The sequence below is a fragment of the Embiotoca jacksoni genome, unplaced genomic scaffold (genome assembly GCF_022577435.1).
Source record: "Embiotoca jacksoni isolate LCO1_2020_lvr unplaced genomic scaffold, fEmbJac1.0.p SCAF_2, whole genome shotgun sequence".
Taxonomy (NCBI): Eukaryota; Metazoa; Chordata; class Actinopteri; family Embiotocidae; genus Embiotoca; species Embiotoca jacksoni.
In genome coordinates this window covers 19,499,038-19,515,387 of record NW_027185340.1, presented here as the reverse complement: position 1 = coordinate 19,515,387, position 16,350 = coordinate 19,499,038, and the positions used below count along the sequence as shown (strand labels likewise).

Sequence of the window (16,350 nt, the reverse complement as noted above, 5' to 3'; positions counted from 1 at the left end):
TTTAAGTCAGCATGACATCACACCCTGCTCATCACCAGAAAGTATCCCTCCGTCATCATTGACGCAGAATATTTCATTAGATAAAAACATGGTGTAAAATTTGGAAATTATTACATCTGTCTTTTCTCAATGAATTTTGACTTGTGGGTTCTACAATGCTTCTGGAGAACTGTTAGCCTGTTGGGTTTGGATCATATCATCTGTGCCGGTGAGTGGCTGACATGGTGCTACTATCTTGAAAATGCATGTGTCCAAGGATTTTCTTTTTTCAACAGATATCTTAGTTACAGCAAGATTGAGCTATTTAAGCAGTTTTGGGTTTCTATGTGTGGTATTTATTCAGTTTGAGAAATCCGACCATCTCTAGAAAGCATTAAAATGGACTAGAAATCATCTCTGTTAAGATTATGGTTATAGTTTAATGTAACATGATGTAAACTGATTTGACATATCATACTAACATGACCAAATTAGCAGAGGCCAGTAGTTTCCCTTAAACTTCTGTAGGGTTAAAATAAAATAAAATGTCAATAAAATATTGGTTGTTTTGGCTTAAAAGTTGAATGCTTCTAAAGTGGTCTTGGGAGAAAAACTAAGTTTGAGTTTCTGTGTTTGGCTCACGCAGTGTGTCCAAATTAGTCAGTCAACAGAGGGCATAATCCCACCATAGAAAAATGGGATCCTTTCAAAATAAAAGACAGTAAACAGGTCTTTACATCTCAGTGCTTTGGAGGCCTCGCTTGCAGTATGCGTGGAATGAGATTTTAAATTTGACTGACATGGTTTGGATGCGGCACGCTCCCAACTCGATATTGTGAATGAAGCTGCGACACATTTAAATCCTGTCTAAGCCTTCAAAGACGATGTACAAAAAGCACAACAGGAAATCTGGGTTTTATGTTGTGCAGTGGCTGATGGTGAAAAGATTGGTGTGGGACTTGCTTTTGATTGATTTGAAAAAAGGAAAAAGAGGAAACATAATTGGACAATCCAGATTTCTTAGGATGGCATGCCCACTCACTTTAGGCTCTTTTCTGTGCAAGCGGCGATGCCGACCATACCAAATGTGCCATGTGGCCTGTATTGAATCTGCGTAGGTCATAGAAATAAGAGGTTTTTGTATTGTAGTTCAGTTTGTGTTGTATTTTTGCTTCAACACCCTACAATGTTTGTGTCTCCTAACCTGTGATTCCTTATTCAGTTTTAATGGAGGTGTAGGTGGACATGTTAGTTCAAGAAAAAACAACAACCACCACCCAGCTCATTACACAGTCCACGCTCCTCTCCTAACAACCTGTTCTGCTCCCGGCACCGCTCCTCCTGACCCAGATTCACAACTAAGAACTGTACAGCTAATAATCCAGTTTGTCCATTCAGAGAGACGCCGCAGAGCGAGGGAGGCGTGTACGCGTTATAGGACTGAGATCAATGCCACTGGAGCTCAGAGTCTGATCCTGTCCCCTGAGCGAAATCTGGAGTCGGCCCACTCTCCGGTTCTGCAGCTCCGCTCCGTCTCCACGCCAGCTGCCTGCTCTAAAGTCTGGATGAAATTTACTGCTTGCAGACACGGCTTTGTTCTATTTTGTTACAGTCACAGCACCTTCTCTATTTCCCCTTTTGACAACTTCAGTTTTTAGTATATTTGAAGTTTCTTTTGGCTTGTCTCACCGTCCTTTAGTTTCCTCCGCCAGCTTTTAAAGTATTAACATTTGTGCTCCTGTGCTGTTGAGCTCATTAACAGCAACTATTTATGGATAGGCGGAAAACATGTAAGGGGAAGAGACAGCAGCTAAAAAAAGGCACAACTCACACTTCAAACCATGTAGAAATGTAGGAATGTTATTTTTATAACATTCCTGTGATACTTGTAAACGTCTTTATGTCCTACAGCACATTGAGGGTATAAAAACAATACTTACCATAGCCTAGTGTGAAACCTTAGACCTGGTAGTGTGTCATTCAGAATCCCAAATCTAGTAAGATTAGTCAAGAATTATACAGCACCTCTTCAGATATTCAAATAAGTTGTTGCATGTGGATTGTGTGTTATGTAAAGACCCGACATTTCCCAAATTATGAAAGGAAACAAATTATAATAATTGCAGTTTGAGTCTGCACAGCACAAAATGTAATGACAGCTGAGAATAGTTAATTTATTTTGAGGGGAAAGTGTTGGTGTGACCCAGTTTGGAAAAGTTGGCCGATTTTTTTTTAAGGATTGTTGTTTTATGCGAACAATGCACCGTTCCTGAAATGTTCATTTTAAAGGGGCTTTCAATTAACGCCTGTTCTTCAGAGAGAGCATCAGCCCTCAGCACATTGGCAGGGAAGTGAGAAAGGCCAGTAGGTCAGCTGTATGCTGCTGGAGCGGAAAAAAAATTCCCCTTGGGGATTAATAAAGTAACTACCTACCTACATACCTACCTAGTTTGCTCATAAATAAAGACCAAATAGATGTCGCTCTTATTCTTTCTTTGAGCAACAAATTACAGATTTTTGACATGAGGCCCCGTTTTCAACTAATCCAAACAAATGAGATTATATGTGATACTTAAAAAATGCTGACTTTGGTATGAAAAACAAAAAGCCGTCTCGAAGAAATCCTGGATTTTAAAACAAGACTAAAAACAGAAGAATATGAGTATCCCATTGAGATGTCGTCATTTTTAGAGCAAGCTGACATTTGATCATCTTTGAAACAGTGAAATGTCAATAAAGATGATATACTCAAACAAATGACACAAAATTTAATGTTAAAGTCATTTTTTATAATTAGAATCAATAAAAAAACAAATCAGTAACAGAAAAAGTAAGTGCACCCTGACATTGATCACGCCATCAAATCCATCAAATTACAATCGTAGTTGAGTATGAAACATCTCTTATTTAAACCTCTGACATCCAGGTTCTGCTGTATATGTACATATTCATTTCTTTTTTTCTTAGCTGTATATACGTCTATTTATGTTTTATATGTCTATTTATGTCTGTCTATTTTTTGCACACAGAGCTGAAGTTATAACCGGAGTCAAATTCCTTGTATGTGTTAACATAATGTACCTGGCCAATGAAGCTGATTCTGATTCTGATGCTCTGCAACTAAGGAAAGTGATGTCATTAGGCCGAGATCTAAAACATCTCTTGTGGATGTTTGAGTCTGACAAGGGATTAAAAAAAGGTCTCCAAATTGTTTGTGACAAATCATTCTACAGTGAGGAAAATTATCTACAATTAGTGTATTTCAAAAGAACCGGCCAGTTTGTCTAGGACAGGCTGTCCCAGCAAATTGTGTTTGAGGCTTAAAGAAATCCCCCAAAAACCCTAATTTCATCACAGGAGCAGCAGGTTAGTCGGCAGCTGTTAGTGTCAAAGTGCATGCGTCTTCAATCAGAAAGAGATTGTACAAAGTTGACCTGCATGGGAAGCGAGCCTGCTGTTTGCTGTGAAGCAAACGTGTGTGGTTATACTGCGCTGCCTCAGGCCCCAGGCGGCTTGTAGAATTAATTCTTTGAATTCCAAATCATATCAAAAAGTACTTGAAGATGATGTCAGGCCATCTGTCCAAAAGTTGAAGTTCATCCCGAATTGGACCTTTAATCAAAATAATCCTCAGGATGAGAGCTCATCCACCAAAGAATGGTTTAAAAAGAAGTAAAAAACAAAAAACAAAACCATTAACAGGAAGAACAATAATATACTAAAGTATACAAAAATACTTTAGTTCATGTTTAGAATTATCATTTTGATTCTGTTTTATTTATATTAAAATATACCAAATGCTGATTAAATAGATAAAACCGAGTGTCTAAATGTGTTCCTTATGAATATTTAACATTATGCAACTGACATTTCATCATGATCATCAGTTTGAATAAATCATCAGTTTGTAGAGCTGACGTACCTGCTGTGCAGTTTTACTGTTCTTTCCGACACTTAATTTCCTCCTGATGGGGGTCTTAAAGTAAAATGGCCGCTGTCATGCCTTTTATAATGTTAGAATATAAATGTTATTTCCAGTCTTTACATTTTAAAACAGTGTTTTATCTTGTTTCATGGATTTTTCACTGTGTAACTTTAAACGTAATCGACATCTGATCTACTTTTAGTTCAGAAAAAGACTGCAATTGATTGCTTGGACATGATTTTCCTTCTGCTGCATTCCTATAAATGGGTTGCCCTCATGTTATACCATCGTATGAATCCACTTCACCTCGACATACGGTACAATAATGACTTGCGTGTCCTTGCGTTATTGCTCTACATGAACTCTGCTGACATGTTCACACACTCTTTGTCTCCCACAGAAACCACTTTCCACACTGTTTGAACAAAACCTGCCCCCTTGTCATTTATCAGAGAACCAAACTGTTTCAGTTTGTCTGTGATTGACGGGAAGAGATGCTGCCCCTTGTTGAATGCTTGCCTGATTGCTGAGTTTGGCTCACAGGATTTTCAGAGGGGGCAACTGCAAAGGACTCAATAAGGCTGCATGCCTCACTGAGTTTTAAAAAAGAAGAAAATATCGATGCTGTGTAGCTTTAAAGGCTCTAATTTGTTTAACTCAATTATATATAAGAAAAAAAAAGGTCAAATATGATGACAATCTTAAATAATCCTGAAGATTAGCGGCAGCCAGTTATGAAGCCTGTTTATTGACTAACCTGGCAGCTTTATCTGTCACCATTTCTGTGGTGGCAGATTGGAACTGATCACTTTACTGAGAGAGAAAGCATCGGTGTTTGTGCCGATCGAGGTCGGCAGTCAGCCCCTTCCACAGATGTAGGACGTCCACGTGAATGTACAAGTAATTTGTTCTTTGTAACAGAGTAGATTCCCTAGCCTGGATCTGATTGTAAACCCAGTGATACTAAGTCCCACCCACCGATAGCTGTAACCTGACTGCTCCACAGGCCTGTCAATCAAACAGACACACCTCCAAAACATGTTTTGTTTTTTTTAAAGCTTATTTTCTAATTAATGACGGGATTATTTCCAGATGGACAGCCAGAAAACGAATAAGAAGTAATGACTTTAACCAACAACACCAAAATAACCGATGGAAAAATTTCATTAGTTAAGAATTTTATGAGACTCGTTGAATGGTCTATGGAGCCAGAGGCATTTTGGAGCTGACCTCTAGTGACCCTCGTTGGTATTGCAGTTTGAGGCACTTCCACATTGGCTTAATTTTTCAGACCTTGAAGCTACGTCCACTTTTATATACAGTCTATGGTTCAGCCAGGGTATAGGTTCCCATTAGGAGTTTAACACTCACACATAGGAAACAATGTGTGCATTCTCTCTTCAATGCAAAAGACAATAGCATTATTCAGCTGCAGGGATGAGACAGTTGCATGTGTCACTTCGAAAGCGCCTTTGGGACCTGAATTATCAAAACACACATATCATTCCCACCACAGTTGTTGCTAAATGAGACTGAAATGTTCAGGATTCTAACTTATCTCCACTTGAGAACTTCTTGTCTCAGCCGGTTTCCTGTATTCCACAACCCAATCCACAACAGGTGATTCTAAGCGTGGACTGAAACAGTCACGGCAATACGGCACGCTGGGAAATCATGTGGATGACATGCAATCAACACGCAATGAGACAAACACACACCTGCTCCCGGACAATGATGCACTCTATCAGAATTGCATGTCTGCCTTCCACATGTCGTTTTGGCTTTGTGCTCCGAGCCGAGCACGGCGAGCTGCTGGGAAACTGCAATCACAATCATCTCTTTTCAGAGTACGACTCAGATTGGCTCTCCTGCTGCTCCACCGATTACACCTCTCTATGCGGCACTGACACCAGAGGATCCCAGCGGCATTCAAACCAACACTGCTTTGATACTTCAGTAAAAAAAAAAAGTGTCCTCCACAAACATTGGAGTGGAAGTTAAGAAATTGTTCTAATTAGACCTCCTCTGCTGCCTAATCTTTCTCGGGCAACTGTAAAAGTAAAAGTGATGAAAATGTGAGTTAGCCGGTGTTAACAGCGTTCAGATTCATCTGACAACAAGCTCATCCTGTCTTTGTTGTTTGTTTCCCAATTACAATAGCACTGTGAAATCTAAGAAGCTTACATACAACAAACCCACAGCTGGCAGCGGGCTGAGTAAGAGTTGAACCCATTTCAAGGATTTTTTTTTCTCATGACTTCATCATGTGGAGAACAGCCAACGTGGAACAAAAAAAAGCTGACAGCTGGGTTTAAAATTCTAAGCAGCACACTGCATGTCTGCCGTCTTTCTGTAGCTACTCAGATCCCGTTGTGAACTTTTCTGACATCTGTCTGTGACCACGCAAACATTTAAATTGAAGAAACACAGCCACTTGTCAAATACCGAAGCAGCTGTGAAATTATGGTGCTTTTGCTGTTTCACAAGGTTCAGCAGTGAAAGTACAAGTTTTTTTTTTTCCCTTTCAATCATGTGCTCACAGTCTGTTCACTTTTTAATTCCCCTCTCAAATATTCTTAGATATATTTTATGGTCAAGATATTCCAGGAGCAATTCTACAACAGTGTTACTTTAAATTTTTCAGAGCGCCTGTCAGTATTCCCTCGTAGAGCGATGTGTTGTTTAATTCATGTGTTGGGTGCATCAGTGGGCTGTGCTTGCACGACAAAGCAACGTTGATAAAGCTGCGAGAGTTTGCACACTTGATTGAATCTCCGAACGCCCCCCGGTTGGTTTCGGTGAACGGTTCCCGCTCAGTCATTCTCCTGATGCTTTTCTCTGCAGAGAGCGAGGCAACAGGAGCCCGACCGCTCGCCCATCTGGCCCGCAGTGGGAGCCGGCTGTGGCTCCCGGGTCTGTCTCAGGAGGGCGCTGACGTGCCGACGGGAATTTCCCTTAAATTGCACACCGGGCTGTTTCTGAAAGCGAATTGTTGCTCTGTGGTGATCTGTGTGCTTCGCTGGAGAAAACTATAAATGTGCTGTATTTTTGGCTGAACTTGTTTTAAAACATCGGAGAATTGAGTCTAGGATACTTTAATCTGTCGCATGCTGGAGAAAGGGAATAAAACATTGTCCCGTGTGCAGGTTTTGGCTCGGTGTCTTGAGCAAACATCCACTTTAAGCTGCTCGCAGCAGCTGTTTGTTATTTCTGACTAAAAGCAGCCAGAGCTGTCGTCATGACACTGATGTTTCCCACATCGCTGAGTTCGTTGATTTCAAGTTTAAAGATGACGGTTGTCGGTCAGATTTGGGTGGGGTTTTGGTAGATCCGTCACAGTATGTTTTATTTTGACAGCGCCCTCTAGTGAGTGGCTTTAACAATTCCGACAGGAGCAAAGAGCAAAGGGAGGAGGGAAGGTGACGTAGTTACAGAACCACAGAGGGAGGAGGTTGGGGTTGATGACTGGGTCAACAAAACGATGGACTTTAACACAGTTCAGTATCAACCAAAGGTGTAAGAACTGTTTAACGGCTTCTTATGTACGTGGAAATTTGCTGATGTATGTTATAGATGCTCAGTTGTGGAAACAATGTTCATTTATTGGCAGTGCTTAATGGAATAGGTGGGTAGGTGCGTAAGCAGTGGGAAAGGGCCCGAGTCTTGCTGAGTCATCCTCCCTAATGCCTGTCCATTTTTACTCCGTACTTCCACCTTGTGCAGCAATATTCAGTCTTCGTTTAAACCATTAAAATTCCATAACCTTAAACTGCTTTCTATTCTCATTACAATGAAGGTTCTTTATTGTAGTCGTAAACGTGATCTTTTCTTAAAATTGACTGGTCAAATTGCGTGGGCAGGAAAAAGCAACTCATACGGTTGTTCTGGTTGGGGTACTTTTATACCTTCGCCAACAAGGTTATATTTCAATGCCGTTTGTCAGCAGGATTTTGGAAAAACTACAATCCTGTTTTTCATGAAACTCGGTGGAAAGGTGTATCATTTGTCACGGAAGAACCCATTCAAATGTTGAGTAAATCCAAATAACGTGTCAGATCTTTGAGTTATTTTTCACGTTTCTTGACACTACGAGATAGAGCTCTTGGCCTACAAAATGCCATACATCTGAAAATCCAATAAGTGGCAGTAACGTTCAGTTGTATCAAAACATAGGCCATTGTAGACATACAAATACTCAATATCACAATCCACATTTATGGGTACCGATAATCCTCTGAGATACACATGTACTCGTTAAAACTTAATACGGCAAGCAGTTGTTTCTGAGCGCTTGGGGACAGTAATTTCATAGGAAACGAGCCTAACTGGTACAATTGTAACATTGACTCAGTTGTAAATATATCCAGACGTATATAGTGCTTGTGGTTGCAGATTTTCATTTCCTAGAAGAGTGGATTTCTGGCCTTGGTGGAGGTTTACTCTTTCCGAGTGCATTTTTAGTTCCCTACAGCAAGCATTTAGACTGAATATAGCCGGGCATTGAAACGGCACAAGGTCTGTGATGGTCGGACTTCTTTGCCTCAAGTACCAGTGAGACAAGGAATTCAATGCAGGAAATCCAGTTTGAGTAACAGATCCGTGAGTGTGAAGGCTTATCGTCTGTCAAAACACTGAACAGTGGTTACAAACTATTTTTGTCTTTCATCACAATGCTCTGCTCGGCTTACAAATGAACCCACCAGGACAACATGCTCGACATATTTAGATAGCCTGCTGACTCCTTTGTTTTTACCTGTTCTGCCTCGTTGTTTTGGCTGTTTTGTTTCACGCAGGGTTAATGTTCGTCTAAATGCAACCTCCAAAGCCCCGTTTACACACTTTTATTGATATTTAGCTGCATATATGTGATGTGTCTTGGGTTTCCTGGGCTACATTCAAAACATCCCTGCCTCTTGCTGTTCGGATTGTGTTGCTGATGCTTTTGAAGCTGTTTGGTTTCTAACAAAATGCCAGAAGCAGAATTACGTCTGTGCTTTGGCAAATCTAATCAGATACTGCAAATTATTTTATTTTCATGAACTAGAAGTGAAATAAACTGGTCCTCACTTGTGCAGCTCTAACACGTATCTATTATTCAGAGGTTGTACCGATCAGGAATCAGAAATATGCGAGAAAATGCAGCAGTATGACCTATATGTTGTAATTACTGGAGTAGCTTCATTTTAACGAAACCGTGAACAGGGCAGTTAATTTTAGTGGAACTTCAGATGCTGTTATGACAGGGGATGTACCCTGTCGTGGCTTCTTTCATTGAGTAGTACTGCAGTATGCATCATTAATCATTATGCAGGTAATGCTTCTTTTAATACCTGATAGCTATGAAGTGACTCTATGTTACTGGGTTCTAAAGGTGTTTTTTTTTTTTTTTCCTAACCTAGACAGCACATTGCGGAGAGATAGGACACACAAAGAGGTAACAAAGCATACAACAATAAAATCTCTAAGCCGAGCCTTAACCAATCATGCTGTGAGCACAAGGCAAACACCCACTGTTCCCAAACACAACAACATTTTATCTGCTCTGTTCCGCACAGCAGATGGAGTCCGGCTCCAAAACACTTTTATATTCTGGTGACATATTTCTTTTGATAACAACATTCCTGCTGGGGAATCCAAACAGAGTAAGATAATGGCAATCTACAGCTCAGGAAGAAAAAAAAAAAGCTGTGTGGTCATGCGCTTACTAGAGAGGATAAAGAGGGATAAGTCATGGTGAGGAAGTTTCTTTCATAGCTGTGAGTCCTGCTTCAAGTATTTGGATAGTCCACAGGGGGAGTATCACTCTGTAAACGGCTTTGTTTCTCTTTACAGCTGACTCGTACATATTACTAAAAGATGTGTTGGTTTAAGTAACTGAATTCTAATTATTTGACTATTAGAAGACAAAACTAACAAGTATACAAGTCCAGTGGCAACCAGCAGTGATGTCACCAATTGGTTTGTGAATGCCCGTTATGAAGCCTCGAGTTCAGATTATGTCCGTCACCATCTTGCTAGTTCAGAGCAGTTTGGAGCAGGAAGTGACCATATTTGGACGAGCTGGGAGGGAGCGAGCGGTGGATCTGACTCAATCTGATTGAAAACCTGACAACACTACGTCCCGCCCACCGATAGCTGTAACCGGACTGCACCACATGCCTGTCAATCAAACAGACATGCCCCCAAAAACACAGCTTTTTGAAGTTTTTTTTTTTAACTAATGAGAGGATTATTTTCAGATTGACGGCCAGAAAACTAATAAGAAGGAGCTACTTTTCTCTAGCAAAACCAAAATAACTTGTATAAATTTTATTAACTGAGAATTTTATGAGAGAAGTTGAATGGGAGTCTATGGAGCCAGAGGGTTTTTGAAGCCAACCTCTAGTGGCACTCGGTGGTATTGCAGCTTAATGCACTTCAGCATTGGTATTTTGGCATTGGCCTCATTTTCAGACCCGGAAGCTACGTCCACTTTTATATACAGTCTATGATACGAGTCCTGGTTCTCGTAGTTAAACCCAAAAGACATTCTCATTTCCAGGAACCTTTAGATGTACAAATCATCATATCGACTTATCATATTTCTTTCTTTAGTCTTCTTTTCATTTCTTAAGTTTATTTTTGGCAAATTATTAGCAATTAAAGACTCTTTGTCAAACAAATCCAATTTTTGGAGCATCCTTGGGAGCCTAATCTTTGAGGGATTGATCGTAAAATCACTGCATCTGTGGTTTGATTCAGGCTCGAGACCCACAAATTGTTTTCAATGACCCTTCATTACTCCACTATTAACACATAATTGTGCTCTTTTTTGATTCCTTTTGGACATGTTTTTTTAAAGAACTGAAAATATGTTTAAATCGTTTCCATTCCTTAATGTTAACCAAAGAAATTCACCTATAAATAAAAGTCCTAATACCAGTGGAAACAATTTGCCAGTCTTACTATGTTGACAGCAGCTGTTTAAAGAAAATACACCTTGCGGGCTAATTCTGGAATAAAATGACGTCTCCAGACGGATGTTGTGTTGTCAGTGAAATAGTAGGAAACACGACTGGTAAACAACTCTGTGTTTCTAACTATCAGCTTGTTCAGAACGTGTCACCGGGGAAACTATTCGTCTCAGAAGAAAAATCGTACTGCTCACGTTCACAGTTTAATTGATGGACCACAGGAGGCAAGCAAATGAACAACTTGATCGCCCCCAGCAACGCATGCACATTTACTTCTCTCCGAAAGCCCCCAGGGGAGTGAGGTGAGGGGGATTTCACAGTCATCCTCGTTTTCCATTTTCTTTTCAGCTGTTTTTTTTTAATGACTACAGAATGAGACAAGCACTGAGTGCTGCATACAGCCAAAGGTGATTGAAATTCATTTTGGCTCCTCAGAGAGAGCCCTATCACTTTTCAGCCACACGAGTAGTGCGAGTCTAGAAATAGCAGCGTGAGTCGGTTGGTCCATTTGTCCATTAGTCTGTCAATCCAAGCGCTTCCTGAGTGATTTCTCACAATCGAATAGCCGACATATATGGCTTAAATATTTAGAACATGTGCAGCAAAAGACAGGCCATGATTTCCATTCGTTGCACATTTAATTTCATGACAAGATAGCTCTGAAGAGAACCAAATCCAAGCAGCCTACAATGTAGCCTACTTTGACATGATATGCACATATAAGCTGGCTACACATTGGTGCGCTCTTCTCTGATGGACTTTTGCTGCGTTCAAATGGAACTCGTGAGTTACAACATAGGAAGTCGTTTGCACCATATGCTCGGCGTTCAAGTGGTTTAGTTGTAAAAACACTGTTGCTAGGCAGTGGCAATGTGGAAGGCGTCAAGAAGCCACACAGGCTAACTTTTTAGCAGGCTAACAGGGCGGTAACGTAATGCAGGAAATGCAATGGCACAGAGACAAAAGATGAGGCCGTTGGGAAGAGCAAGATTTTCCTCAGATGTAGACTATTATCTAAGTTATGAAGACAAACTCTACATGACTAAAATTACAATATATTAGCTTAACATCCAACGAAAAAATGAACTTCCATGGCTTCTGCCATTTCTGTAAACGTCAGCAAACACGTCACAACTTGTGAACTCGAAGCGTAAAGAAAACGTTGGTTTCCGACGTCGTGAATACCACAAGAGGGCGCCGTTCATATGGACTCTTTGCAGTAAATATGACCCCATTTGAACGCAGCACATATCGCCAAACATTGACAGATTACAATCATGCTCTTTTATTGTTGCCCTCACACTGACTATACTGTTGTTAAGTCTTATTCCCTGCATTGAATTACATCTCTTGCATCTCATAGACTCATGTTTTTATCACCACTAAGACCAAGAGAATGAAACAGCAGACTCACATCTTTCCCCTGACTTCCCATCTGACCAAGATTGATTTTAACAAACTGCTGCTGAGAGGTTTTAGCCACAATATATATATATATATATATATATATATATATATATATATATATATATATATATATATATAAACAATATATGAGAAAATTACTTTTCATCTCACTTTGTGCCCTATTTCTACAGTATATATATATATTTGTTTTTAATATTTTTTTTAACCTCCTGCTGCTTTAAAACCATTCAGATAACCTGGGAAAGGTCTGCTCACTGTCCGTCAAATCCAAACTAAACACAGATGTAGCGTTCATTTTCGGTGCAACACATCCGACAGAAAAGTGTCTAACGTTCACGTGTGCCGCTGCCTTTTGTTCCAATCTTACTGTTCAGTTTTATTCCATTTAAGCTTATTTCTCTCCTCTTTCACTCTGTTCTTTGTATTTATGGGGTTCTATATCTCGTCGTAATCCCTTTCGTTTTCTTCTAAAGCAATTTGAGTTGCCTCTGTGGTGAAATATGTGAGAAAATTACTTTTCATCTCACTTTGTGCCCTATTTCTACAGTTGAATAACTATTGATCCCGATCTCAGTCTTTATTCGACATATTATTATTTTATCTACAGTAAATATTACAATGTATACTACTGAGCATTGTGGCAGAAAACATCCTTACAACAGTCAAGGTTGAGACTTAAATTTGAGCCTGCTTCTGAGTCTGAGATGACCCTTAAACTCTTGTAATCTGAAGGTTGTGCCACCTTCAGGTGCCCAACTTTGCTGTCTATCGCTTCTCTTTGTTGCTTTGTCTAACAATTCTGCTTTCTGTCATGCAGCACAGCTTCACCAGCGACCAGAAAAACAACTCCTTTCAACGTTAAAACAATACTTAAATAAAAACTTTCATGGTTTCACATCAACGAGGAGAAAATAAACGCATTTTCTCCGGGTCCGATATGAAATGTTAATATTTGGTCTGCCGTATTTGTCTGTATATCCAAACGCCCATAAATCATTTAATCAAGTGGATGCACTCGACAGAGACCGTCCTCCAACGGGAACGCCATTTGTCATGCAGCTAAATCATTTATCTAACATTGTGCCCGCGCTGGAGGAACACAACCACGGGTCAAGAGGTTGAAACTCTGCCTGCAGGTGCGATACAGAGAGCTTGTGTGTCATTTACGTGACTCATAACTTCATGCACGTGGTTTAGTTTTTTTTTAGCAACTTATTCAAGCAGCTGCAAACTTCGTTCTCCCGGTGAAAGTTAGGGACACGTCCGTAAGTGTAATCCTATTGACCTCCGTAAGAAACAAGGAGCAGGAATCACCAGCGCTGACGTTGCTTACCGTTTCCTCCACTGAGTACCTCCGGGTGTGCTGCACCGCTCCCGCGCTCTGGTTCATGTTTCAGCACCGTGAACAGCTCCACTCCGCGAGGAAGAAGAAGAAGAACAAAATCCAAGTCCAGTCGGCGTATCGGAAAAAAAAAAAACTGCAGCTGAGTGAGCACCGAGATCAAGTCAGTCTACGGCACTGGACTCACAAATAAACAAACAAACAACAACAACAAAAAAGAAGACAGTAAACCGGTTGGTTTCAGGCTGTTTACCGGTTCGTCGTCTTCTCTGCGACACGCGCGAGTTCTCAGCCAATGATGCCTCGCGCGTAAAGACTTGCTCTACTGGTGCGCCAGCTGTGAGGGCAAACGGGCTGCTCATTCATTCGATACAGCCAACTTAGACCTCACTCAGCCAGATAACATAATAGGCTAGGAACAATCTGGCTGCCAGACGCTGAACACAAACATTACATTTTATAATCCATCAGAATAATATGTTGTTGTTTTTTTGTTGTTGTTTCCTCTCATAAATTCCAAATCGTTAAAAGACTTGACGTTCGGCGGGAATTAACTTTTTTCTTTTTGTGAAATAAAAGCTCATAATGGAGCGAGATTACATAACATGATAAAACTGAAGACAACAGGTCCTTTCAGGCTGTTTATTTTGTATTTTGGTTTCCAGCATAATGCTGTTGCTTTTACTTTTCACATTGTACTAATTTCACCTCGCTTGGAAGTCAGTTTTGTAGATAAAAACGACTTGAATAACATTTTTGTCAATTATGCATAACGTTTTTTTCTTCGTCCCTTATACACACAAATCCCGACACAAGCGTTTGATTAATAGTATAAACAGTATAGTAAATATATGCAGCCCTAGTTTCCCTCCCACACCAAATATTGATGAACCTTGGCTGTTTGCTTTTGTTGTCATTTGAATGGAGGCTTTCAGCTGTGAGTTGGATATGTAAACATATAACAATAAAAACACTGCATTTTTTTTTCTCTATATTCTCCAGGTAATGTAACCTCTTCAGTGTTTCTCATGATTAAAAACTCAAAGTCACAACTGAGCTTCTGTAAGCTATTATATTACATTTGTTTTGTTCACACTGCCTTTATGAGGTCCCCGATTTTCAAAGCGACTTCATCAATTTAAAGTAATACATCAGAGCCACACAGCAAAAGGAGTTATTTTCCAGCGGAGGGACCTCGGTGTAATTAAAGTTGTTGATGGGGAGTACTTTACACAAAGAACTGGGTTATGGCTCTCCTGCTAATATCAACCGTGGAAAAGTATTTTGTGAATCGTTATTCAGCTTGCGTTTGAAAAAAGGTGATACCATCACCCTTCATCCTGGGTGCTTTTCTTAAATTGTATTTCAAAAGGAAGAGATCAGTCAGTGTAAAATCAGGTGAGGAGAGTTGTTCTGAGCACAACGAATAAAATCGATAAAACAAATGGTGTGAGGTGAGTCGGAGCAGGTATGGAAAGAGGTAGATTACTATGCATCTCATTTCTTCTTTATACTTAAATGTTCCTTTATATCTGTTTTTATGTCAAACACTGCATGTAATTATTTTGCTGTAAAGCACTTTGAGCTGCATTTCTTGTATGAAAGGTGCTGTACAAATACAGTTTATTAATATATGATTATTATTATTACTTAGAAAAGTGTCAGAACTAGTTTGGCAAGTCCAAAGTAAGCAGACCAAGCGGCAACCATCAATGACGTAACCCATTGGTTTGTGAACGTCTGTTATGAAGCATCGAGTTCGGATATTGGCCGCCGCCATTTTCCTAGTTTGGAGCGGTTTGGAGCAGGAAGTGACCATATTTGGACGAGCTGGAGGGGAGCGAGCTGTGGATCTGACTCTATCTGATTGGAAACCCGACAATACTACATCCCACCCACCAATAGCCATAAACTGGCTGCGCAACAGACCTGTCAATCAAACAGACCCCCCCAATAAAAAAAAAAACATGTCTTTTTGAGGTTTATTTTGTAATTACTGACGGGATTATTTTCAGATGGACCATCAGAAAACTAATAAGAAAGAGTAACTTTAGCTAACAACACTAAAATAACTCGTGGAGAAATGTTATTGACTGAGAAGTTGAATGGGAGTCTATAGAGCTGGAGGCTTTTTGGAGTCAACCTAGTAGCACTCGATGGTATTGCATCATAAGGCACTTCAGCATCGCCCTCATTTTTCAGACCCAGAATCCACATCCACTTTTATATACAGTCTACAGCGCAGACAAGAATGTATTAAACTGAGTCAGGGAAAGTCATTCACAGGCAGGAAAAAACAAACAGGGGCTGGAACAGTATGGTTTTTGTTACACATAGATAATGTGCCAAAGGGCAAGAACTGTATATATGTATATATATATATACATATATATACGAGGGATTAATAATGATAATGATGAGGGACAGGTGGGGATCAGGTGATGATGGGGTAGGGTGTACATCTTCTAGTCTGGTGGAGAATGATAAGTGTCTGAAATTAAATGAGAATTAGTATAGGCCTGAATAACAGTAAGAAAAAGGCAGGGATGAATAATGAGGGTAAACCTGTGACAGAAAGGCTCTGCTGACTGGACTCAACGTGGAGCATCTTCATTATATGTGCGTCCACGGAAACAGGACAGCATCCCTCCGGAGTTTGGAGGCTGCTGCTGCTCGGGGGTGGGGGGGGAAGTAAAGCCAGCAGGGAGAAGATTTAACCTCTC

At 40.2% G+C, this 16,350-nt stretch overlaps 1 protein-coding gene across 1 annotated transcript in view; it reads right to left on the bottom strand.

Moving 5' to 3' along the window:
* LOC138201444 (inactive dipeptidyl peptidase 10-like) overlaps positions 1–13,899 on the bottom strand; it is a 103,490-nt gene extending 89,591 nt beyond the window's left edge. Inside the window, exon 1 of the mRNA XM_069154956.1 lies at positions 13,619–13,899. Within this exon, the coding sequence (XP_069011057.1) occupies positions 13,619–13,675 (57 nt within the window). The 5' untranslated portion in view covers positions 13,676–13,899. The remainder of the gene's footprint in view (positions 1–13,618) is intronic.
* Positions 13,900–16,350: the final 2,451 nt, after the last annotated feature.